The sequence below is a fragment of the Equus caballus genome, chromosome 6 (assembly GCF_041296265.1).
Source record: "Equus caballus isolate H_3958 breed thoroughbred chromosome 6, TB-T2T, whole genome shotgun sequence".
Taxonomy (NCBI): domain Eukaryota; kingdom Metazoa; phylum Chordata; class Mammalia; order Perissodactyla; family Equidae; genus Equus; species Equus caballus.
The window spans coordinates 88,024,472-88,050,649 of record NC_091689.1 but is presented as its reverse complement, the minus strand read 5'-3'; the positions used below and the strand labels follow the sequence as shown (position 1 = coordinate 88,050,649).

The following is a 26,178-nucleotide window of genomic DNA, read 5'->3' as shown; positions in this document are numbered from 1 at the left end:
GTAATGAATTTTAAATCCTCAGGACAGATAAGTGATGAATGTTTAATTATGTGCTGTCATGTTACATGGAAGATAATAATTAAATGAACTTTTGGGTCCAAGTTACCCTCTTCTCAGGAGACTAGTTTAAGTGGCGTTCTAAACTCCTGTTGTGTGTATTTCTTGAAGAAAGGCAGAAAAGAAAGAATATCTATAGGTTTTATATGCCTTGTGGACACTCACTTGGTTTGAAAATAATGTCATTTCGATATACAAATAGGAGGGAGGTTGGTTAGGGGAACCTGCCTCCCCTCTGACTCCTTTTGCTGCTGCTAGAGCAGGTGGAGCTGCTGCTGCCATCTACTGGAGCTTCTGCTCCTTCTACAGACTTCAGTCTTGTTGGCCACCCTTCTGAAGCCCTCTCCCTTATACCATTTCCAAACACATCATGTGCCCCTTCAACAGCACTAAAAATTCTGCTCTTTTTCCTACCTTCCCCCTGACTCACACGCTGGAAGTCTCCCCAAGAATCTTACGCTGTCAGAGGAGTGCCTGTTATGAATTGGAGCTGGAAAGTTTGTGGAAAGGGGACTTTGATCACTTGTACTATGTGAGACATATTCTTGGAATCAGCACTTGGAACTCAGATCATCTTTTGCATGGAAACAGTGCTATAAAAGGCAGCCTCTGGGATTCAGTTTAGAATGGGCAAGCCCTGACTTAACACATATTGAACTTAGGTGAGTCCTTTAAATAATCAGCTGGGTATGGCCTCCTAGTTGGGCTTTCTGCCTTTAAACTTGTAATCTCTTCTGATTCATCTACCATACTGCTTTCGAAAGATGGTTACGAAATAAAGATCTGATTGTGTTAATTCTCTTCTAACTTTCTGTCTGTCTCATTTGCCCTGGGCTAAGTCTCAGATTTGCCAGCATGGCATATTGTGACCTAGTCCCTTGCCTGCCAGCCATCCACCCCTGGCATCCTATGCTTCAGCATTATCTGATTCCTTGGTCCCTGTTATAAATAGGAGCTGAAAAGTTTGGGGAAAGCATGCTTTTGTACATGCTTTCTCTGCCTAGAAGGCCTTCCTTGGTATTCTTTCCTTGGCCTCCTCCAACCCCTGAACTCTCCCTGCCAATATCTTTCTAATACCTGTTTATCCTTCAAATCTCAATCCAGACGTGTCTTTCTCTAGGAAGCCTTCTTTGACAATCTTACTCACCCATTGCGGGTCTTCATTGCATAGTCCTTCAATTAATGTCTGACTCCTTCACAGAACTATAAGCTCCATGAGGCCCAGGATTAGGTCAGTTTGGGCTCACCGTTATATTTCTGAGGCCCAACACAGTTGCTTGTGGGCACTCAATATTTGTGAATGTGTGAATTCTTAGGTAGATGTGAGTTTGACACTGGTGCTGTGTGCTCCTGTAGCACTCCATGAGTACCTCTGTAATGCACTTAATGTACTGTATTGTAATTGTCTATTTGTTTGTCTTCTCCAACAGGATTATGAGTTCCTTTTTGACAAGGTTTGTGTCTTTTTTCTCTGTATCCTCCAGTAGTTAACATGGTACCTGTTACATATTAGGCTTTCAGTATGTGTTTGATTATTAAATGAAAACTATCCATTCTAGGAAATAAGCAGAATCATATATACCTTGCTTTTAAGGTTATAAATTGATATAACCTCTTTGAAGGGCAATTTGACGATACTTCATAAAATTTTTAAATGGACTACTGATATACTGTATTTGGTCATTGAATATTGTTTATACTAACAAAAGATCAGAAACATCTTAAATGGTGCAGTTTCAGGGACTGGTAAAATAAGTTATGGTACAGCCACACAATGGAATACCATGCAACCATTAAGAAAAACAGATCTATAGAATGATATCCGTGAAAAAAAGTTTAAAAGCAAGGTTCAGAGCAGTGTGTACAATATACTTCTATTTGGTTAAAAAAAAAATAAACCTACGTGTGTATACATGTACAGTAAGCTTATATATGCGTGAAAGATCTCTGGAAAGATTACAAGGAATTCAATATTAGTTGATCCTTTAAGAGGGAACAGCCGGCTGGGGGACAGATGTGAAAGGAGACTTAGTATTCTATATACCCCCATTATACCTTTTGAATGTTTCTACCATGTGTATGTTATTACCTATTTGAAAAAATAGTGACAAGCTTCACATTCCTGGACTGTGACTCTTCCCTTACTGTAACAGATCTTGCCACTGACCAGATCCACCGTCATTTCTTACTCTTTCCATCCACCTTCCTGGTTCGCCATTTTGCATTGTAGCAGTGTTGTTTGGTAATTAATGAGGAAGACAAAGGAAAGAGAAATCCTCACCTACCCAGGACCATGCTGGTACTCTGCTTCTGTCTTGTTTCCCTTCTTTCCACCCCAGCCTCAGTTCTCTCCACACCCCAGGGGCAGTGAGTTCCATTCCAGACATCTCACAAGCCCTAAGTGGCTCATCCCATATATAACCCCACCCAGCCTCTTCTCAAAAGCCCCCATTTTGACTTCTCAGCTTTTCAGAAACCTTATCAATTAATTAGTTGTTTCTTCCCTCATCCCACCTTAGGCCCTCATTCTTCATTTTCCTCAGCTTCTACCCTACTCCTTATCTACTCTCCTTACCCTCCCTTTGCTCTGGAGGTCTTGTCCATATCTTCCATGCTCCCTTCTTTTTATCCTGTCCCATCTTACATCCCTGACCCAGAAAGATTATAAGAGCCACCACCAGGAGCTTAGAACTAGGAGAATTTTCATAGTCAGGCAGTTAAGACAATTGGCAAGAAGAGTCTTCATTCCATTTCTGCTGCCATAGGGACAGGTGTTTTGAGTATCTCAAGTTGGAACTCTGAATACGCTGTCCTATAAAGGTGTTATCATAAGTGATGGTTAGTAGCCATATTTCATGTTCATTCTGTGTTAAATAAGCCACCATGAGCAACCTTGGGGAAAAAAACACTATCTTGCTATGGTAGTAACATTTCCAGAAGCATCCTAATCAGGAGAGGATTCCATGATTTATCCAAAAGTAATTTTTATCAGTCTGCGAAAGAGGCCAACCAGTCAGTGTCTCCTTTTTCTTTATCTTCATGATGAATAATGATTTGTCTATAGGTGACCTGTGGTCCCTTCCGTGTCACAGTTGCTAGAGTTGTAGCATAGGGGGACAACCACACCAAGTGGGTCTCATCAAAGTTTGGCTATTATAATGATTTTACGGTTACTGCTTTTTCTTTATAAACTTGTATTGCTTTTAACTTAAGTGTTGATTTTCCCCACCTTTCACATTTTGCAATTCCCTTCTAACAGAGGCGGACATCCAACCACGGTCATGCCAGGAAAAGAGCCAAGGTGAGAGCCTTTTCTCTATTGCTTCTTGTCTCATGTTCTCAGTAATGTGTTTCAGAAATGGACTTATCGCTAATATCTAGTTTATTTGGATTATATATAGGCAGTTTTTTGCCTGCACTTTGTACCCTAATTGTGAACGTGCATACACAGACATACACACACATACACACATTTCCTATGGAAGATCTGGCTTTATTTTTCTCCATTATTTCTAGTTCGATCACAGTCTGTTTCTGATACCTGAAAGGATACCCAGTCGGAGCCTCCCACAAAGCCTGAGCAAATTGGTAGTGGTTCTGCTGAAATGCCAGTTTCTTAGCCTACCTCTGGCTTCTCTAGGAGAATGGCTGCTACATGAGTCTTATTTTTTCCCCCATTCTTTCTTTTTTTTTTTTTTTTACCATGTGAATTTCCTTTAAGATAAATCCTGCCCCGTTAAATAGAAATGACTCAACATTTTTGGATATCCTAAAAATGCAGGCTTTTTTTTTTTTTTAATGTTTTACTTTTTAGGTTGGGGCAGGGAGGAAGATTTTGTTTTTAAATCATTGTATGATAAAATTAGCACATCACAGATTATTTTAAGCACTGTTATCGGGGAGGATTATATGTGTTAGTGTGAGATAGCTTTATAATGTTAGTTGGGGAACAGTAAAATACTAAATTTTTCTTGCAGTGGAAAGAATTGTCACCAGAAGTACTAATTAAGGGTGTCCACCCCTTTCCCCCAGAAAAATAATGGCAGAATTTGGGAGTGGCCCAGCTAGAAAGTGGCTTAGTTTGAAGAAAACCATGATGGATGATAAATTGGCTCTGTGTCTTGCCTTACGTGGCCTAATCCATAGTGATGGGCTTGACATTAAAGTTCAAAACAAAGGATGTTCACTGCCACTTCACTTCCTCCCAAACTTTTTGCGATAAGTAGGACAGTTGTTATCTCTGTTTTATGGATGAACAGGCTTGAAGTCGGTTCTTCAGACATGCAAGTTCTTTTCATTATACAGTACTACCTGGCACAGACATATCATATTTTGGGCTTTTGTATTCACTGTAAACCTTTGTTTTATTGTAAGAACTCTCAGTAAGTATTTATAGGTAGATTTTGAATGAGCCATTGTATAATTTTTGGCTTTTGGGATGTCTAGGGGAGCAGTGATTTGCAAAGTGGATTTCAGATCTCTTTGAGATTCTCCAGCCAGCAGAAATAAACCAAGTGGATTAGCTTTTCATTATATTAAATCCCAAATGGTAGAAAGTTTTGTGTCTTTCTCTTTACTCTTTTCTTAGATACTTCTTTCCATACCCTGCCATCTCAGGTTTAGAGTCATTTAGCATTTATTGTCTGCTATATGTGAGGCACTATTTATGATATGTATGTTTACATACTTTATATATCTAATTCTCACAACAACCTTTTAAGTATTTTTATCTCATTTTTATTGAGGAAAAACAGAGACCCAGAGAGGTCAAGTAATTTGCTCAGGGTCTCATGGCTCATAAGCACAAAGCCAGGAGTTGAAACTAGGACTTCTCACTGTTAAATCCAGTGTCTAAGCTCTGCTGTGTATTCTCAGGAAACTTCTGAGTCTGAAATTGGAGCACTGGGCTAGAAAGAGGAGAGCTAAGTAAAGTGGTTTTCCTATCATCTGTCTCAAATAGCCGTTTTGTTTTTATACGTCTACTGTTGTAAGCAGGAGAATTATCTTTCAAGTGAATTAGGAACTGGCAAGTAGGACCTGTTTGGAAAAAATGCTATTTAATGGAAGCAGCAACTAGCAGAGCCAAAGAGGATGCCCTTCTTTCAGCCAAAAGCTTTCTGGATGTTCACCAAGGGAATATATGTGTGTATTTGGTTTTTTTTCAGTCTAATTCCAAACTAAAGTTGGTGCGCAGCCTGGCAGTGTGTGAGGAGTCCTCTGCCCCATTTGCTGATGGACCACTAGAAACCCAGGTAGGTCCTTTATAAGAGTAAATGTGGGGGCCAGCCCCATGGCTGAGCGGTTAAGTTCGCGCGCTCCACTTCAGCGGCCCAGGGTTTTGCCAGTTCAAATCCTGGGCACAGGCATGGCATTGCTCATCAAGCCATGCTGAGGCAGCACCCCACATGCTACAACTAGAAGGACCCACACATAAAAATACACAACTATGTACCAGGGGGCTTTGGGAGAAAAAGGAAAAATAAAATCTTTAAAAAAAAAAAGAGTAAATGTGGCTTTTGCATTTGGCAGTTGTTTGGCAAACTGTAGTATAGCAACCACAGCATCAACATTAGGCTTGGAAATCAGGGTGGAAAGAGCTTCAGAACAAGCTGTTGCAGTAAAGCAGGGAATGGGTGAGAGTGTGAAATATAGGTCTTCACACCTGGAGCACCCAGGATGATGCAGACAAGGAGATCCCAGGGCTGTATCTTGTTTTCCCACCCTCACCATTTCTCTTTGGTGGTTAGAACCATTTCCATCGAATTCCTGTGCCAAGAACAGCCAGTGTAACTTGAACTCTCCATATAGCATGCTGTGATTGTTAGCAGAAAAGGTTTGGCCTCTAGCCTTTTGGTAGAACAAAAGCTAAAATAATTTAATTAACAAAATATTCTCTTCTGTGAAAGAATGCTGCCACCCCAAGATTTGCCTTCTTTGAGATTTCAAGGGAGCTGCAAGAGACTTAAAATCCTTTTTCCTCTTTGATTATGTTTCTCTTTCCCCTTGTCCAAGGATATAATTCAATTGCACATCAGCTGCCCCTCTGACAAAGAGGAAGAAAAGTCCACAAAGGATGTCTCTGAAAAGGAAGACAAGGACAAAAACAAAGAAAAAGTCCCAAGGAAGATGCTGTCTAGAGGTGAGGACTTTCTCCCTCTCTCTTCTGTCCTAGGGCCTGGCTCTGCACTCCTCTTTCCTTCCATCTTGAAGCCTGGCACCCACTGGCCTTGCTGGCCCAACAGTTCATAGTGTCCTGCGGACTTCATGGTTGCTTGGGGGAGGTGCCTGACTATGTTGCTTTCTTTGCTGCTTTATCCAACCCTGCCTTAGGGGCTCACCTGCCACAGAGAGCTACTCCATTAACCTTGGCAGTACCCATAGGAGGACATTGGAGTTAATTGATTTTATTTTTGTTCTGGAATAAACAATAACATGGATCATCGCTAGTTACAGATCCTCCAGATAACTATTTATATTTTGGGATGCTTGGAGTGATTTTTTTTTTTCATGCAGCTTTGCATCTAATTATTAATCTCTCTTTGGTTTTAAACTCTTGGGCTGATAGCAAAAAGACATGGTCCATGAAAATAATAGTTGAGAGGAAAAAGGCAACCTTGGGATTAAAATTTTATAAATAAATATAAATAATCAACATTTGAGCATATTTGCTGAGATTCTGGAAAATTCAGCCCTGACTTCCCTTACCTGGAATTTATTTTCCTTGATTAGAATAAAACCTGCTTTGTTTTGGTCAGGACATTTCAGTAAATACTTAATTGATGGTAAGGTGGCTTTCTAGTCTAACACTGATACAACTCTATGACCCAGATGCAATGCTATGACCCAACACTTCTACCTTCTGTCATTGTCATGGGGAATTTGGGGTGGCTGGCAAATAAAGTTCATTCTGGTTTTTAAGCTAAAACCCTGAAGTTTGATTCAACTTTGCTATTCTCATCTCTCCTGGTCAGGTTGTGGGCTTCTGCATGGCATAGATATCATGCAGGACAGTTTCATTTATTTTAAATTTCTTTTATTCTGGTGGTTCTAGACTCCAGTCAAGAATATACGGACTCCACTGGAATAGACCTACATGAATTTCTTGTAAATACACTGAAAAAGAACCCAAGGTAATAACATCATCTGTTGGGAGGGAAAAGGGGCCAGGGGACAGCCAGATACTCAAGAGGCTAAGTAGCTTCTCAAGATTTTTCTATTATTAGAATCTAGAATGCCCATGCTCTACCACCATTTCTCTCCAGTGTAGTTTTATATCTGTGAGGGATTCAGAATACCCTTCTATTGAGATTTCTGCTTTCAGAAGAGTTGAGAAAAATTCTATGGAAGAAGAATGCAGAGACAAAGAAATATGAAGGCTTGGGAGTACAATTAAAAAGCACCAAAGAAAAAATAATTGATTTGTACATAAGCTAAATCATAATGTTTTAAAATTCTATAACTAAATGTAGTGTAGAAGATTGATTAGATTTGTAGGTATAAAGTATGCTTATGTGAATATGGCTGCCAACAGAATTCGGTTTCTGATAAGGAAACAAAGTGCATGATTAGGAAGATCTGCAAAATGTGTACTTGATTGTTTTCGTTTTTTAAAGTAACGTAAGACAGGCCAGTGAAGCTCAGCAGCCCCTGCATTTTTGGTCCACTTTTGGGGTGCGGCTCTATCCCTCCCTTCAGCTTCTGTAGTGAGCAGGTTGTGTTTTCAATCCTTGCTTTCAATGTCTATGGGACGGCTACTTTTTGTTTTGTTTTAATCTTTTTAAAACAGGGACAGAATGATGCTGCTAAAATTAGAACAGGAGATTCTGGAATTTATTAATGACAACAAGTAAGTTACTTGAATAAAATACACATTTAGAGATGGGAGGGGGCACTGGGAAGAAATTTAGGTGCAATTTTAGAATATCCCTCTTTCATTTTTCCCTTAAAGTCTGAATTTTGAATTACTCACTGGGAACCAAAAGGAGTGGGGGAAAAGTAATCAGAATGAATTAAGAAGTATATGTGTGAAAACCAAGTGAGGTTTTTAAGTTATTGCATAGACTTGAGTTGAAAAGAATTTATATCTTTTCAGCAGCTAGCCCTTGTCCCATATTTCATTATTCTTAAATTTCTTGCTTTTTTCTTGGTAGAATATCATCCAGGTGGTTGAGACCTAGGGCTTAGGGAGTAGTCTTAATGGAGATAGTGGATCAGAGTGATCTATAAACACTGTAGGTGAAGAAGCTGAGAGAACCTTTTTGGTTCCCACTGAGTAAATATCTATCTTACATCTGTTTCTCCTGAGAAATCTCCACTTTAGACACTTGTAAGAAAAATTACAACTGGCTGTTACTGCTGTTGTTTGTCCTGATTTTATTTTTTCCCCCTGGGTTTCCCTTCAGTAACCAGTTCAAGAAGTTCCCTCAGATGACCTCATATCACCGGATGCTATTACACCGGGTAGCTGCCTATTTTGGGATGGACCACAATGTTGATCAAACTGGAAAAGCTGTCATCATCAACAAAACCAGTAACACAAGAATGTAAGGGAGGAAACCACAGATTGGGAAGGCTTTCCTGGGATAGCCTCTGGGGTGGAAGAGGAAAGTATGTCTCTTCCCAGGAAGGGGACAATTTGAGGGGTTGTATTTTCAATTCCTACTCTTTGTGAGGCCTCTGAGATAGAGTCTAGAGGCACTGGTGTTTCGTGAAGACTGGCCCATGGCCTCTCTTTACCTTTACTGATAGGACAGGTATAACTTTGGAGGAAGACAAGTTATAGACGTATAAAGAACAGACCCTGAGGATTTCATTAAAACCGCCATGCGACTTTTTGGATGCCTGACTCCAGAAATCCCCTAAGTGGGAGTTGTCAAATTTGAGAGCAGTTCTAGGAGGTCTGCTTCCTAACAAAAGGGTCTTTTTCCTCCCTTGCTTCCACATTTCTCTCCCAATCCCAGCCCTGAACAGAGGTTTTCAGAACATATAAAGGATGAGAAGAATACAGAATTTCAACAGAGATTCATTCTCAAGAGAGATGATGCCAGTATGGACCGAGATGATAACCAGGTGAAGAATGGAAAGGGGTGGGCCTATAGAGAGAGATTGCAGTAAGAGAAACTGGGAGGGGAAAAGAATTTTTGTGGGATGGAAAAAACTCAAAATATCTTAGTATGGAAAAATGTATTGAGCTATACTGAGTTGGCTTTGGCTTAATGTTGAGGACTGACTACCCTTGTTGAGCTGAATGCCACGCTCTTAGCCCAGAGAGACATGGTGCTGAGGTTTGCTGGGTTTTCTCATTTGGCTTGGAACTCCCTGGTTCTGCCACTGACTTCTAACTCCATGTCATTTGGGGACAAACCAAGGTCCCTCCGTGCTTCAGCCTTGATTCAGCTGATGGCTTCATTCTTTTTTTCTTTAATAGTTAGGGATTTCTTTGGGAACCGCCAAAAACTACTTTATCCCATTTCCACTCTTATCCTAGCTCAGGGCTAGCCTTGAACTGGCAAAGTTGTGATCTAATTTACCCACTTATAAAGGTGTTTCTGATCCCTTTCTTCAGACTCCTTATTCTTTTCCCAACTCCTTCCACCAAGGTGAGTGAGTTAATTTGACTTGTGATGCTGGGAACCTCAGGCAGTATCCCCTTTTTGATCCACTCCTGTGGGAATAAGAAGTGAACAGTCTGCCCCATCCCTTCACTTATGGGCCTGGCTGTTGCCCGGACTTCTAGCCACCCTTCAGATAGTATGTGATAGTTTGGGGGTTAGTTTTCCTAGCCATATAAAGGATTTAGATCCAGCCTGATTCTGATTGACCTCCAAAGGAGGTTAGGTGGAGAACCAGGATTAAGGTTTGAAGAGCACGGTTGGGTAGAGCCAATATGAGTCTTGCTAATTAATGATAACCGTAATAATATCTTACCTCTAGAGTCAAAATTAATTTTCTTGGGGTGTTGTATGGGCTTGAGACCAGGACTTTTCCTGCTTGCTACTTGAGTATTTGAGGGAGTCCTTTTGAGAAAAGTGCCATTATCTATTGTGGACAAACATGCTGGGTCTGATTGAAAACAATGAAACATACAACAAGACGAAATTTAAAAAACAAGAAAGAGCCTTTCCATCCTGATGCCCTTCTCTCCATTTTCTCAAAACCCTTTTTCTGTGGATCAGGAATTATTCAGGCCTAGAGGCACATTGAAGTAGAGTGGAATCTGTTCCTATTGTAAACTTTTCATCTCTCAGCTTCAGGCTCGATCCATAATAGGGTAAGCTCTATGCACTTTCTATCTGTGATATTAATAATAAACACAGTGATGGTTATTTTATTGAGTATTTTCCCTGACTAAGACTCTGTTCTAAACACGTTATATGTATTAACTCCTACAATCCTCTCCACCACCCAGTGTAGATGGGGGTTATTAGCCCCACTTTAAATATAAGAAAACTGAGGCTAAGAGATGCTAAGTTACTTGCCTAAAGTGACATTACTCAGAGGTGGCAGAGCTGAGATTCTGCCTGACCTCAAAGCCAATTATGCTCTTTCTGCTCTGCCACTGGTTTACCAGTGCTAGGGGCTGAGGACAATATAGCACCTTGAAGGCCTGTGTCTTCTTGGAATGGTATTTGTAAAAGGACATTTAGTAGAATTTAGGTTGTTAAGGCTAGTGAGAACTAAGTCTAGTCAAAAGTTGATTCTCCTGAAGTTATGCCTACCTCTGGAGATTGGTGAAGATCAGGAAGATCAGCCTAGAGCAGCAGTCTTCTTGGTTGCTTCATCTGAAGCTTTCAAAGCGTGTGGATTAAAGGTCAGAATCTTTTATAACCTGATAACATTCATTTGATTGGTTACCCCCCACCCCCTGAACACCTTGCCTCCAAGAGCAGTATGGAAAAGGACACTCTATAACACCCCGCCCAGGACAGTGCTCACAACTCACAGGGCAAGAGAGGAAAAGACAATGATGGAGAATTGGGTGGGAGACTAGCCAGAGGTGGTGATCTGCCCAGCCATCCCTTCTAGTCACCTCACTACATTTTTCAAAGAATGTAAGATTCTCTATTCTTCTTTTCCCTTTCTGTCACTCTCTCTTTCCCCTTTCTCTACTGAATCTTGTTTTTCTATTCCTTTCTCTGTCCATCCTTCTGTTCTATTCTCCTTTTCTTTTCTCTTTTCCTCTTTGTGTTGTTCTGTTCTCTTCTCTATCTCTGTAATTTCTCTCTCTTTCCCTCCCTCCAGTAGCAATAGTTAAGATGAGAAAATACGCTTAAGCTTTGAGTTTAGCTTCACCCTTGGGATTTCATTTCCAAGGCCCTCTTTGCTGAGCTGCGTGTGACTTGGGTCTTCAGGCCATGGCATTAGTGACTTAAGAAGAGACAATGTCAGGTGCTAGTTCTGTAAAACTCTTTTCTACACTCAGCTCTGCTAAATACCTGTTTCTTCTCCCTCTCTAGCTTCCTCCTAGCCCTGCTTTCCCTCCAAAGCAACGTCGTTTATTCCCTGGGCTATTCTCTTGATCCTTACTGACTGGAGAGTACCTGAATACTACAAGGAAGCAACTCAGTCTTTATAAATAGTTGTCGTTCTTGATACTGGTGGGGGTGGGGAGATGGAGAGGCCCCAATCTTCCAGAAAACCTGATCTCCCAAACTGCATGGTCAGATGTACCCAGTGAAACCTGTCCAACACTAGAAATTTTATTTCTTTTTTTTTTCCATTTTTTTGATGGCAACTATAAACTCTCCCGGTTTCTCTTCCTTGCTGGTGTGCAGTGAGCTTGCAGTACGAGGAGAACTTAACTAGCTTAATTCTGCTCATCGATCTAGATCAGAGTTCCATTGCAGGATGGAAGGAGGAGCAAGTCAATAGAAGAGAGAGAGGAGGAATATCAAAGGGTCCGAGAGAGAATATTTGCCCGAGAGGTAAGTGTAGCTTCTGAGAGTTGTCAGCCCATAGCTTTTAGCTCTTAATCTTTGAAACTGTGAATGGAATGAACCCTCCATAAATGTTTTGTTGGTTTTTTTTTTTCCTAACCAACATCAGCCAGCCCCAGACTTGATCTCTAAAGTTAAATTTGGCTTATTGGGAAGCTGCAGATTATTATTTGTATTATTTTTAACACATTCTGCCGGATGGCATGCAAAGAGAACAAATGGAGTGGCTGAATTTGGTAGATGTGATTAGACTGAAAATAGAAATTGTTTTGGCAGGGCTTATGGAAGGGCCCTGAATCTTGCCTGTCAAACCCTCCTCCTACTTACCCTCTTTCACTTCCACTGTCCATTTTAGGGATCTTTGCTTTTAAGTGGAAGACTTAGTGTCCACACAGCCTATACGTTCATCTTGTTTGGCCAGCCTCATTTTTAGGATATATTGGTGATTGTTAGAGCAGATTTGACATCCATTCTCTGAGCTCCACATTTGACATGCACAGAGGGTACCACGCACTATTCCCTTCAGTCTCTACATGAACAGGAAGTCTCTTTCTTTCTGTATTTCTTACCTTGCTTCTTAGAACAGGACTAGCACCATGGGCCAAAAAGCAACATGAGCCATTTTAGGCAACTTTTTCTTAAGAATTGTGGGCCATATCAGATATACTTGGTACCCCTGTTTCTGGTGGCCTTTGCCAACCAGACTGAAGAGAAGAATAGCAGAAATTCAGGAAAGGCTAAGGATAGGCAAGAGAGGAGCAAATCTCCAGAAATGTAAGATCCAAATAGCAGCACTCTCTTACGGTCAAATTAGCAAATAAAGGAGGAAGAGCCAGCCTCCCTTCATTGTCAAAAAATGGACAATTCTAATCAGGATACTTGGATGAACACTAGTTTTCTCCTTTTTCCCCACTCTCCCCTCCCTCAGCAAGACAAAAAAAGGTATATCTTTTCATCATCACCTAGCTCAGAAAAATATTGTCTCCGACTTCAATTAAACTGAACTCCTCTATGAACGTGTTCCATTGTCTCAGGAGACCCAAGTGTTCCAAGGATCCTGACTGGGGACAGATACATAACAAACCCTCTGGCCCAAAGTCCAAGGAGAAGGAATCTTCTTACCTTCTGTTATATAGACCTCCATTCTGAGTCAGAAAAATCCGTCCTCCAAATTATCCACCCATAGCCTAAAGAGTGTTCTCTGCCTTTACCTGCAAACCAGTTGGGTGGAATGACAGGAGAGAGGTCATTTGTACATGGCTGTGACTGTTGATGACGGGCAGGGCAGGTTGGTGAATGATAATGGCAAACATTTATAGAGTGCTTACTATCTTTCAAACACTGTTCTTAGCACTTTGCATAAATTAATTTATTTAATCCTCACACTAGGCCTATGAGGTTGGTTGCATTATTTTCCTCATTTTATAAATGAGGGACTGAGGCATAGAGAGGTTAAATAACCTAAGATCACACTGCTAGTTAGTGAAAGAGTCGGTATTTGAATTCAGGCAGTCTGGCTCCAGAGTCCATGTTCTTAACCTCTAAAGTAAACCACTTCTCAACAGCTTGCTCTGCTCTGGCTCTTTAGATTAAGAAATACCAGTGACATCATAGTGTAGCTATCTGTGAGGTGCTCCTCTGCTTCACTGACACATGGAAAATGACTGTCCCACCGTTCCAGCCATTAGCAAAGCCACAAATATTCTGAAATCACAAACAACCTTTAATAGGGTATTGGCGCTAATTATGAATATCTACCTACAACCATAACAAAGTCAAAGTTAGCTCTTCTCTCCTGTTTTCTCCTAATTTCTAGTCTCTCAAGCCTCTACTAATATATGTATTCCTTGTTAAATCCTTGTGGATTTATCACTTTCATTTCAGCACTTCCTAACTCTTGCTGTTGTAGAGGCATCAGGAATCTCAGAAGGTCTAGGCAAGGAAAAATGGCCAAAGCCGACTGTACTCCAAAGATTCTTATGTGGAGAGGAACCTGGCCAGTCAAAGGGAGCTGATTAAGGGTAGAGTTATAGGTTGGGATGTAGGGGAGGAAAAAGCGGGCCAAAAAGAAAGGGAAGTGGCAAGAAGGGTGTTTGGATGGAAATGCTGCTGCTGCAGCCTTCTCTGGAGCCTGAGCTGTGCATTGGGAAAGCTGCCCACACAGGCTCTGCTCCGCATGGAGTCCACTCTGCTCAGCAGCTGGACACTCTTGGTACCTTTTCCTAAGGCTTGGGAGTCCACCATAATGCTCACTTCACTCAGCTCAGTGGCTTTGTCAGGAAATGATCCTCAAAAGGAATGTTTCAGGCTTTTAATCTTCTCACTTTTTCTAGGCTCTGAAAAGTACCTACCTCCCCAATTTCTTACTCTCCTTGGGTCTCAGGTCAGAATGTCTTTCATTTTGGCCAATGAGGAAGACAGAAATGGAATAGTCATTGAGGATGATTTCCCAAAAAACTAAATTTCTTTCTCTTGTCTCCCTTTTTCCTTCCTTTGAACACACTCTTTAGGAGCAAGCACACCAATTACTATGCTCACCTTACCTCTAGAGAGAATAAATTGAGAGCTAAAAAAATAGTGAGGTTAATACTTTCCTCTTCCTCCTTTCCACACTCCTACCTTTATCAGCCTCTGTTTTTAAACACTCTGTGGGAAGGCTAAAAATGCCGAATGCTCTTTCCCATTAAAGGTGAGAAGTCCAACTGGGTGTAAGGGTGTGGGTCATCCTGTCCCTGCTTCATCTCTCCCTGTTGGGGGGTGAGCTTGGTTTGAGGACCTTGGGTATTCATAGCATCATGGACACCCTTTTCGGTTATGCCATGCTGTTTTCTTATAAGTTATTTTCCGTTTTCTCCCCCTCACCTAGACTGGCCAGAACGGATATCTAAATGACATCAGGTTAGTACCACTTAGCATGTTCCCTGCTTCTCATTGAGCTTTGTCAGTCAGGTTAATATAATCCTATAATGATGCTTTTCTTTGATGTTAACCAACAGACTCTCCAAAGAAGCCTTTTCTTCTAGCTCTCACAAGAGAAGGCAGATTTTTAGGTACCTCTGTGTGATCTATATCCCTCCTTGTTTTTTTAAAAATTTTATTTTGTTTTGCTGTAATCTTTCCAGTGGAGTGAGTTTGCTCCATGCATGGCTGCTTGTGGAATAATTCAACTTGTGGTTTTTGCAACATTGGATATTTTTCCCCATTTAAAAAAAATGGCTCCTGCTCAATGACTTTATTGTTGCTGATTTCATTTTAAGTCCTGGTTAGGTGAAGGGGACCAAATAGGGATAGGTACTGCTCTCTCCCAGAATTTAGCTGGAATGGGGCCTTTTTGGAGGATTTCAACATATATTTATATTAAGGTAAAAGAACGGGTGTCTTCTGGCTACCTTTCTGAATCTGTGGAAAGATGTAAAGAGCTTATCCCTCACCCAGCATAGGGAATGTTTTGTATCTTTAAAAAAGAATGGTACACATATAAAAACACATACAAACACCTCTGTCTTTGTAGTTTTCTCTTTGGGACAATGTAATGGGTAAGATAACCTCAGAAAGAACTTGTTTGCCTTAGCAGAGACTTAGAGCATGTCCTTTATATGACTGTCCATGACTTGCTCTTAATGTTAGTGAAAGCTGCTATATTAACTTCTCCAGTACCTAATATTCTCCATTTTCTACAAAGCAGTCATAAGAATACCCCTTTCATTTCAGTCTCTCAGTCCCACCCCAGAGGATTGTACAAGGCAGTGGTGAGAGAAGTACTGCTTTAGGACCCTATTCCGGCACCAACTCATTTTATGTATGTTCTTCCCATTTTACGAGTATAAGAACTTACAGAGTACAGAAAACCTAAGTATTTAATACTAGGATTCAGGTCTAACCCTTTCCAAATGACTTCTCTTTTTGAATCCTAAGCTTAATAAGAACTGACTAACTCAGATTAGTTAGAGCCCTCATTCCTAGGACTTCAGTTGTCCCTTCCCCGTTGTCCTTTCTAAAGCTAGTCAAACGATGTGGAAATTGGTATAGCGAGATTTCCCGTTCTTGGGCTGGAGGATTTATCTCCCTTTCCATATCTCTGAACTCCTTTTCCGAGACCTCCCCACCCTGAGGTCCATCTGAAAGCCCCAGGCAGAGAGGGCTCTGCATTGTTTGTGGTGGTCAACGTAGAGTCAGTCCTCCTCTCTAAAAAAAAAATCTATTCCATATTGTACACTTCAGGGTCTTAAATCATCCCAGAATACCTATAATAAACAGGAGTTTTAAACTAACTGTTATGTGTGACTTAAAGCACAGTGCTTTATGGTTGCCAAAGTATACTGTATCTGATTCAATTCTCTCAATGTCCTGATTTGGTAAGCTGGTTTACATGTAAGAAAACAAAAGCAGAGAGATTAAGTGGCTAACCCAGGTTTACGTGGTATTAGTGGCAAAACTGGGACTGACTCTTTGTCCAGTATTCTTTTCACCATACCACACCAGATCTCTACAAACATCACTCCTTCTTCTCTGAGTAGTGTTCCATTCGGAGCCCTAATTCACATTCACTGCTAGGAATAATGCCCTTATTAGTGCTGTGGAGCATCAAACTACATCAAACTGTGCAGATAATAGCTTGAAGGATCTAGTGAGCAGGTGCAGCCCTCTCCTATCCAGAGCTTCTTTTAAGCTGCTGCTTTCCATACTGAGTTTTGATTAAAGATCTAAGTCATCTAAAATGCAGCTCCAGGGACTCTTAAGGGGGTAACTTCTTCCACTATTTGAGTACTAGTCCAGAACTCTAATGAATAGAAGGTGATCTTCTCTAACTGCTTTATACCTCTCTTCCCAAGTTTGTGAAACAAATACCGATACACCAGATTCCATCATCCATATTGGCAATAACTGTGGTGACTTTCCAATTCTTTGGAAGATCCTGCTCCACTGATAAATAAGCCATAGTGAGGCTTACTGATATTTATTGCCACCTCTTCCCCAGTGCTACCCACTCCCCAGACCCAATAAACTGGACTTTCACCAGCACTAAATGTATTTGCAAAAACTAAGTTAGCTCTGATTTCACAGGAGTATGAAATATGAATGTTCTCTGCCCTTCATCCCCATCTCTCCAACACACACACACCCCGAATCCAGTGCTCAGAATTGAGTCTGGTAGCTTTCCCTGACTGCCTTATTTTTAGTGAAGTGGAAGGACATGACCAGAGATTAAGTTTAGTTGTAGAGAAGAAAAACTGATTTGTTTCCTGGCCAAGACTCAACTTAGATTCTCTAACTCTCGGGAGTGTACTGTACTAACCCAGGTTAGTCAGAAGATCATCAGACAAGCCCCATTTTGAGCACTTTGTCATCACTGTCTGGGGGGAACTGGATGAGTACAGACGTGCTGCCACCTTGGCTCAAGCTTTCCAGGGTGTTTGGTTTAAAGTTGACTCATTCACTGTGTACCTCTAATAGAAAGAGAAAGTAGATGGCAGAACTGTCCTCATAGGTAGCACAGTGTTTGAATTAGGTGTAAAAGGCCATTAGGACTTGTCTTGCAAAACTCAAGCTCTAATTTGTAATGAACAGCCTCATCCATTGCCATCGCTGTATCCCTTTACCCCACAAACACACACATCTTTATTGAGTCCTCTCAGTAGACTTGCCTTTGTCCATTGAGACAGAGCTGTTGGCTCTCACTTCGGGTCTGGTTCTGTTCCTGAAGAGTCCGTGATTTATGCTTCTTTTCTTGTTTCCCATTGTACTTTTGACATCCCCGAGAGAAAGGCGTAAAGTTCTAGGGGAACAGGAGTATTTTCTAGTCCTCTATTCTAACTATATATAGAGAAGCTATATAGTTAAAGGTTGTATGTACATCTACTTGGGATTCCAAGAAGAATTAGCATGTCCCTAACTAGCTATGCCAGTGTGTTCTTAGCCCTCCATGATTGGCTTGGCTAAAAACTAAAATAGTAGCCCCAGCATATATTTTGCCCATTTTCCCTACAGTACCTTTGAGCAGATATTCTAATAAAGAAAGGTATTTTCTTTGCTATTACCGTCTTAAGAAAAATACCTTTCTTTATTAGTATAACTCTGAGCCTAGTGTCTTTGAAGCTAAGAGAATTGGGATGGGGTTTTCTATTTGCTTTAGGTGGGGTGGTGAGCCCAAGCCACTATGATTTGTGCTCACTTGCTCCCCAGAATACATACCAAAATCTTTGTAATTATTGTCATTTGGTTTCCTCAAGTCATTAGTCATTGGGGGTGGGGGATGTAAAAGGAAAATTTTGGTTCTTGCTTATTGATTAAGAAGCAGGGAGAGCTCAAGAAGGCTTAGGGTTTTCAGGCCAACCCCATCTATCTTGAGAAGTACAGCTATTTATAATCACGAGCAGTGATTATAGCATCAGGATAACCCTGATGTTTCCAGAGCAAAATATGAGAGGATGAATTCCTTTTCTCAGTAGGCTTGTGCCTTGTCTAGGACAATAGGGTTATTAATATGGAGGCAGCTAGGCACAGTCAGCCCCCTGCTCCTTGCCATCCTACGTCCCAAGGGCATATTTGCTTGATCATGCTGGGGACTTCAGCCCATGGAGACTCTGGAACCAGTTGTTCCTAGATACCAACACAGAACTTCCACAAAACAAGTTGGGTCAATTCCAGACCATCAGACTGAGTTTTCTGTGGTGCCCCTTTGGTCTACTATACTCCTCTTTCCACCCCTAGAAAAGTGGCCATCAACAGCACCTCTGCTGGCTTAGACGTGTGTTATGTGGAAGACCTGTTTTGGGATTTATCCATGTCATTGGCTACTCCTGCCTTCTAGTAATAGTAACTTCTAGGAGTCTTTTTGTTTTAAGAACTCCCGGAAGGAGCTGGTATTCCTCTGCTCCCCACTATTTCCTGCATGTGTGGGATCCCTGCAGGGGGGTGGGGAAGAGACCACAGCCAATCTCAGCATCATGTATGTGGTTTCCCATCCACCTCTGGTCTGATGTATCAAATTAGTTGCCAGTGCACTGTCTTCCAGATTTGCCTCTGTGCTCTTTGTTACTGTACTGGATCTCGTTCTGTCTGCTCCCATCAAGTCTTGGTTGGCCAGCCAACTAACAAGAAGTCAGTGTCCATCCTCTCCCCAACCCTCACCCTTTCTTTGTTATTGAAAGACTGGAAATGAACTCTCTCCTAGCCCTTCTGCTGAAGTGGTAGGTGAGGGGTGCTCTGACCACTGTGATTTCTGCAGGGGGAACCGTGAGGGGCTGAGCCGCACCTCAAGCAGCCGCCAGAGCAGCACAGACAGCGAACTCAAATCCCTGGAGCCACGGCCTTGGAGCAGCACGGATTCTGATGGCTCTGTCCGGAGTATGCGGCCTCCTGTCACCAAAGCCAGCAGCTTCAGCGGAATCTCTATCCTCACCCGGGGTGACAGCATCGGGAGCAGTAAAGGTGGCAGTGCAGGAAGGAGCTCCAGGCCAGGTACCACAGCTTCTCTCCTTCCGTGTCATGCCCTTCATTTCTTGCTTATCTTCTGCAAACATCACTGATAGTTACTTTTAACAATACATTTATCTCAATATAGTATCCTGGAAACCTAACAGAGGAACTTTGACTTCTTGGATCCATTGTCCTTTTGAGTCCCTTCTCTGATTTTCTTTCAAACTTTCTTCTCTAACTGAATAAAACTGATATGGCTTAGATTATTTTATCTGATTTCTGACTGAGGGGACATCCCTATCAGCCCAGATTCAGGTTATATACTAAGATGAGAATGATAGCTACTTTCATTCTGTGGCCTCTGAGATTATAAAGAGGGTTTGTAGAGCAGAGGGAACCCTTAGAGTTTAGCTGTTTGTAATTAACTGGTAGCAGCCAATAGGCCAGAACTTCCAGAGATACTGCTGCAGCTGCTTCTCTGGAGCCTGGTCACTAAGAAGGAGCATTTGTTCCACATGCCAGCCCTGTAACCACCCTTTAGTTCTCCTGATCTGCTGTGTAACCTTCTCCATCTATTCCTCTTGCCCTCTTTGTACCCAGTGGACCTCTATTTCACCATCCTCTTGCTTCTGAAGTGCTTGACTCTCATTCCAGGAGTTCTGTAGTCTTGTCCTCAGAAGACATCAGTAGTGATGAAGATTTTGCCTCTGACTCTTAGGTCTCTCCTGCCCTTCTGTTAACTCTTCTCTAACCCCACAGCCTCTGCCTTTACCTAGGCCTTTATCTTCTTTTATTTAATTATGTCACTAGTCTCCAAGCTGGTTTCCCTGCTCCCTCCGCAGCCCTTTTCAGAGCCAGTTTAACAATCTAAAGCATAGATCTAGTCACGTCAGTCCTCTTTTTAAAACATTCCTGTTTCTCCATTCCCTGCATAATAAAATCCAAATTACTTAATATAGCATAACTTTCTGGCTCTAGTGTGCCATCTCACTCTCTTCCAGATAGCCACCCACCTCTGGCCCTCCAACCATTTCTCGAATGTGGCATTAGCTTTGTCCCCTCTCAGTCTGACAAGGCTTCTGTTCATCCTTCAGACCCATGTCTCCTGCCACTTCCTTTTTAAATCCTTCCCTCTAACCCTCCCAGGAGTTATTGCTGCCTAATCTTTGCTTTCATACAACTTTGTTCGTATCACTGATGCATCGCTTATCCTCATCAGATTGTGTGGATGTCCATCTCCTGTCAGAAGATCCTGTGCTGCTTAAGAGCAAGGACTGTGTCTCCTTTACCTTTCTTTCCTCACCTCATTATACAATGCTTGGCTCATAGTAGATATTCAGTAAAAGTATTTTATATGAATGTGTGCGAGACTTGGAGAGCGTGGAAGTGGGGAAAATAATTGGGTGAATGTTGTGTGTATGTGTGTGCACAGGCATGTGCTTGGAGTTGCCTTCTCAGCAATTTTTATGAGATGCTGCAAGTTGAGAAGAAATCAAAGAGAAGACAAGTCTGTTAAGGGACTAGGAATCTATATTTTCCTAGGAAGCAAACATTCATGTTTTCACTGTCTAATCATGATGGACAGATTCTAGGATCTTGGGGGAGGTGCCTTAGCAGCCTCACATTTTGTTCAATTCCCAAACCAAACATTGACAGTCAAGGTGGTTACTGTCCCTGGAGAGCAGAAACCTGCCTAGATGAGGAGTCTCATGATCAGGGCAGCTGAAATGCATCTGTGCTTATCATGGATCTTCCCAAGACAGTGGGGGGGAGCAGACAGAAGGGGAGTGATAAGAAACGACAAGGAAAGAGTAAAGTCCTGCAGCTGGGCCTCCAGTGGTGGTGTGTTCATGGCTTATGCTTACAACTCTTGGTGGGTCTCCTCTTTGCCTTAGGTATGGTGCTAGGTGCCCCAGAAGTGTGCAGCCAGGTCACCTCATCCCAGTCTGTCCGGGGCCTTCTCCCTTGTACTGCCCAGCAGCAGCAGCAGCAGCAGCAACTTCCTGTTCTCCCACCCACGCCTCAGCAACAGCCACCCTTGAATAATCACATCATCTCACAGGTGAGTCACCACTCAGTGCCAGAGCCCCCTCCGTTCTGATTTAAGCAAGCACTGGAAGCACAGTTATGTCTCTTGTGCTGTGGGTGGCAGGAAAGATCTGTTTTTGGAGAGATGTCATACTCTCCCCTATTTCTCGCTGGTTAGTTGTGGGGAAAGAAGAGTAAAGGCAAAAGTGTGGCCAAAGTGCTCTTAGTAGAGTCAGCCTGGGAGTTTTTTTCTTTATATTTCTTCCACTTCCTCCTGAGAATTGTCAGTGGGATCTTTTATCCCATTCCACGTTTCCACTGTTACCCCATCTCCCTCTACATCCTGTGTAATTAGCAAGGTGATTTTGCTCACAATATCCATATATGGAGCTTGAAAAGATTACAGCTCCCACCATAGTCTGACTGAATATATTCATGTGACTGTTGACCCCTAAACAGATATTTATGTATAGGGGTTTGGGGGGAAGGAAATAACACTCTCTCAAGACCCCTGCCATACATACACCATAAGGCACAAAAACCCCAATATTGTCTTTGTTTTCCACGCCATAAAAGAGCCCTCTCTTTCTCCTTCTGTGGCTGGACAGGTAGATGTTGGTACCAACCAGAGTTTGAGTAAAGTTTTGCTTCTGTGGAGACCATGCAAGTCATCAGCATAAGAATCAGATCCTATTCTAAACTGGAACCTCAGTGTTCTAGGTTTCAAAATCTCCTTAATACTATGAAGAGAGCTGTGCTGAGATCTTCACTTATTCTTTTCTTCCTTGAATAGAGCCCATAGTTTATCCTGAAGTATTCTCTGGTGGTCAGGAAGCCCATATGCCTACACTCTTTTCTGCTGCAGTTTAACTTCTCATTTCAGCTCCCAGTCTCCCTCATTTCCCTGCTCAGTTAGTCCTGCTTGGCCTCAGATAATCTCTTCCATATGTACAAGAAGCAAGTCCCAAGTACCAATACCCTAGGAACTGGAAACTAGAGTAGAAAGACCCTAGAATGGCCCAGTGCTACTGCATTCAAATACTGTGAAATGAGGCTAAAATAAGGAACAGTGAAGATCAAGGAAACCCTGCTCTGTGTCTTAATGTAACCCACACACAGATCATTCCAGTCCTTCATCGTAGTCCCTAAATCAGTTCTTTGGGGCTGGCCCCGTGGCCAACTGGTTAAGTTCGTGTGCTCTACTTCGGTGGCCCAGGGTTTCACGGGTTCAGATCCTGGCACGGACGTGGCACCGCTCATCAGGCCATGTTGAGGTGGCGTCCCATGTACCACAACTAGAAGGACCCACAACTAAAATATACAACTATGTATTGGGGGGATTTGGGGAGAAAAAGCAATTTTAAAAAAATTTTTTTAAAAATCAGTTTCTCTGTAGTTCTGACTTTCTTTCTTGTTCTACCATATCTGCCTCATTATGTCTCATTCATATCAACTTACCTCACTCCCTACTGAAACATAGCATGTGTGTGTGCTTTTCCCTGTCTGTGTCTTATTCAGACCTATAAGTGGGTAAACTTTGTGCTTCCCCCTCTGGCTATCTCCTGCTGTGTTTCTGTGTATATATGTTTGACTTTTCCAAGGTCCCGGTATTTTTTTTGTTTTCTAAAATGTATGTATTTTAATACAGTCTTGCTCCCTTTTCTCCCTCTTAGTCTTCCATCTGCCTCCTCCTCCCATCCATATCTAGAAACAGACAGCAAGAATGGGAGGGAAATAAAGAGATAAGTAAAGAGAATAACCATTTGGGACTGAAATGTATGCTTTTTTCTTCTTCACTTTTTCTCTCTCTCTTTATCCCTTACTTCTTCTTCCTACTGCCTTTTTCTTTCTTCTTTTTTCTTTTTCTTTATCTCTCAGTGCTGGTGGCTCTCCAAACTCAAGTTGCTGAGCCCCTGAATGCTTATTGTTCAGTTTTTCAAATGATATATAACAGTGCAGTGATGAAGGAAGTGACCACACCCAACCCCCCACTGTGCTTACTCTAAAGGTTTTCCTTTCAAAGAAAATCTGAGAAAAGGTAGTTAAGGCCTGGGGACTGTGCTGACTGAGCTATGCTCATTCCCTGCTGGCAGGCCTCTGCTGGAGAGCAGGCCTGATATCATACATCAGCAGAACATGTGAAATCAAGGAGTGAGGCTGAGGATTGAGGGACCAGTGGCTACCTTTGCCCAATTTACTTGAAGCGGAGTGGACCTCTTGAAAAAGAGTCCCCCAAGCCTGTCTCCTGGTGTCCAGTCAGGCATCCAAGAGACAATGATCTATTCCAGAATTCACCAGTAGGTGGCAGTCACATCCCTCAAGGCCAGTCTGGCTTCTGTCTGGTTTTTCCGAAGTTCCCTAGCTCTGGAGTTTGAGACTCTCTAAGAAGAGAACTCTCTAAGAAGAGGGGAGTGCAGGAATAACTTAAAAATAGCACTGAGACGCCTGCCTTGACCTCTACCCTTCCTCAGTCAGGATACGCCTAAGAGAGGAGCATTATTTCTTGTCTCTTCACTTTTAAACAAAACTCACAAATGTGAGGAAAACAAGCAGAGTTGTTTTACCACTTCACTGTCCCTATGGCTGTGCTTTCTCCCCTAGGGGATATAAGTCCTGAAGCACAATAGGCCCTCCCCAAAGAGAAAAAAAGAGGATTAGGATAACAGAAAATGGGTCTAAAAGCTGCCAGCACCAGTGGCTCATGCTGAGCAGCTTAGCCAGCAGTTATATGCAGAATGCCATTGGCTTACAGAAAACAGGTAAACCAGGAGAGCTGAGAGTTTGTTTTCAAGGCTACGGCAGCATCTCTCCCGGGTCACACAGTGGATTCTCAGTAACTTTTTCCTAACCAAGGTGACTTACATTTTATTTAATCCAGATTTCAGGAGTATTTTCCATTTGGGGAGTCTTCTCATTCCTGGAGTCTGTCTCTGGAACTGTTAGCCCCCTCTGTGAAAGGGTCTCACAGAGGTATGTAGCAGGAGAGGATATTCATACCATGGTCCCCTATACTTCTTAATACTCTAAATTTGGAAGGAAGGAGGAGAATTATAGAACCAAAAAGGTGTTTGTGTAATTCTGTTTAACTTCTTTCTTCACCCCCTCCTACTGCTACAATGGAGTGGAAAGAACATATGTCAGGCAGAACTAGGTTCCCATCCTCTGCCACATTAGCTGTGTGATCCTGGATGTGTGATTTAATTTCTCTGAGCCTTACTATCTTAACTGGAAATACAAGTTACCCTACCTCCCTATAGGATTAGTGTGAGGCTGTATGAGATAATATATATAAATGAGGCAATGTATATAAATGTTATTTCCTCCTTTCTTCCTATCCTCTCTCCTGTGTCCTACCCCTCGTACCACCAGGGGCTGTGACTGGAGAACTGATGAGGTGATGAAACGGCTGGAGGGGAAGAAGAGAGAGAAAAAATAACTCCCCATTAGTTGGTTTAGAACACATCGTGTTCCAAATAAACAAATCCTCCTGCTTGAGGCTAGTGAACGGACTGAAGCAACAAAAGCTAAAACTAGGCTATTTATATTTTATTCCTAAATTCCCCCCTATTCACTTATGGGGGCATTTTTCATACTGCCCTCACAGCCTGGAGGAGCACAGAATAATCATGGAGCAGGAGGAAGTAGCCGGAACCAGGCTTGAACTGGCTATTTTTTTTCTTGTCTGTCCTTGGGAGGAAGACAATCCTCATGAATGAGTATTTCCTCCAGGAAAACTCTGGTGTGAAATCAGGAGTGTGACAGGGAAAGCTGAGCCACACCTTGGATGACCCTTCCTACAGAAGCAAGAAATCCTTTCTCACTGGGCATTCAAGGAGGGTTATGATCGTGTTCCCCAGGAATCACGTGTTCAGAAAAAATGCTTTGTGAAAAGCTGTGTCTGGAATCAAGCAGCAGACCCTTGGCTCTGAAAATCCTAATGTTGCTCACAATGGCAGCAGAGTTCTGAGTGGCTAATGGGGCGGGGTGTGCAGCGGTTCTCCCCAGTGGGAGAGAGTGCCTCTCTGTCAGAGATGTGAAAGCCACAAGCTCCAGCCTGCTCAGCAGCCTTGCTATTCTTGTGAAATTTCTTTTATGATTAACCTTGCTGTCCCTTCCCTTTCCCTCCCTATCTCTGCCCCCCCGCCTCTCCCTGTGCCTCCCTTTTCTCTTCCCTTTTCCACATGCCTCTCTGCTGGTCCACAGCCAGTCCCAGCTCTGCAGCCCTCTCCGCAGCCTGTCCAGTTCTCTCCAGGCTCCTGTCCCCAAGTTCTTCTGCCAGTCTCTCCACCCCAGCAGTACAACATGGTATAAACCCCATTTCCCCTTTTTGTCTTGTCCATGTGTGGCCTGTATCTGTGAGTGTGTCTGGGTCAGTCTGTGACAACCTTGCAAAGCAGTTGTGCTTTTTGGAGGGCCATGTTAAAAGGTGTTTCTTCATGAGGGGCCAACACAGGCTGAACTACAGTCCATTCTAGTGACCTCATCACAGCACACTAGGCATCCAGAGACACCTAAACGTCGGTCAGGGAGGATCAATGAGTTCCCCTGAGTTTCAGGAGGGGAGCGAAATCGGATGTTGGTCTAACCTAAGCTCCTCATCCCTCTACTATCTGCATCCTTCATCTCATCTTCTCCCTGGATGTATCTGAGGAACCCGGTTTATTCCATACAGAATGGTTCTCTATAATTTCCCTAAAAAATCAAAACACAATTGCAGACTTCTCTGGTACCATTGGTA

The 26,178-nt window shown here is 42.4% G+C and overlaps 1 protein-coding gene across 50 annotated transcripts in view; it reads left to right on the top strand.

Moving 5' to 3' along the window:
• The window catches only part of R3HDM2 (R3H domain containing 2), a 124,348-nt gene that overhangs the window by 84,421 nt on the left and 13,749 nt on the right, over positions 1 to 26,178 (top strand). For 10 of the 50 annotated variants that reach the window (XM_023643848.2, XM_023643843.2, XM_070271751.1 and 7 more), the window contains 13 exons: positions 3,317 to 3,358; positions 5,223 to 5,309; positions 6,070 to 6,196; positions 7,109 to 7,187; positions 7,844 to 7,903; positions 8,460 to 8,600; positions 9,018 to 9,126; positions 11,886 to 11,981; positions 14,860 to 14,891; positions 14,990 to 15,043; positions 19,222 to 19,454; positions 21,308 to 21,474; positions 25,644 to 25,745. In XM_023643848.2, coding sequence (XP_023499616.1) covers positions 3,317 to 3,358; positions 5,223 to 5,309; positions 6,070 to 6,196; positions 7,109 to 7,187; positions 7,844 to 7,903; positions 8,460 to 8,600; positions 9,018 to 9,126; positions 11,886 to 11,981; positions 14,860 to 14,891; positions 14,990 to 15,043; positions 19,222 to 19,454; positions 21,308 to 21,474; positions 25,644 to 25,745 — 1,329 coding nt within the window. Of the gene's footprint in view, positions 1 to 1,487; positions 1,512 to 3,316; positions 3,359 to 5,222; positions 5,310 to 6,069; positions 6,197 to 7,108; positions 7,188 to 7,843; positions 7,904 to 8,459; positions 8,601 to 9,017; positions 9,127 to 11,885; positions 11,982 to 14,859; positions 14,892 to 14,989; positions 15,044 to 19,221; positions 19,455 to 21,307; positions 21,475 to 25,643; positions 25,746 to 26,178 lie in introns of all 50 variants that reach the window. The other 40 variants (XM_023643841.2, XM_023643842.2, XM_070271747.1 and 37 more) reach the window with 14 other exon arrangements.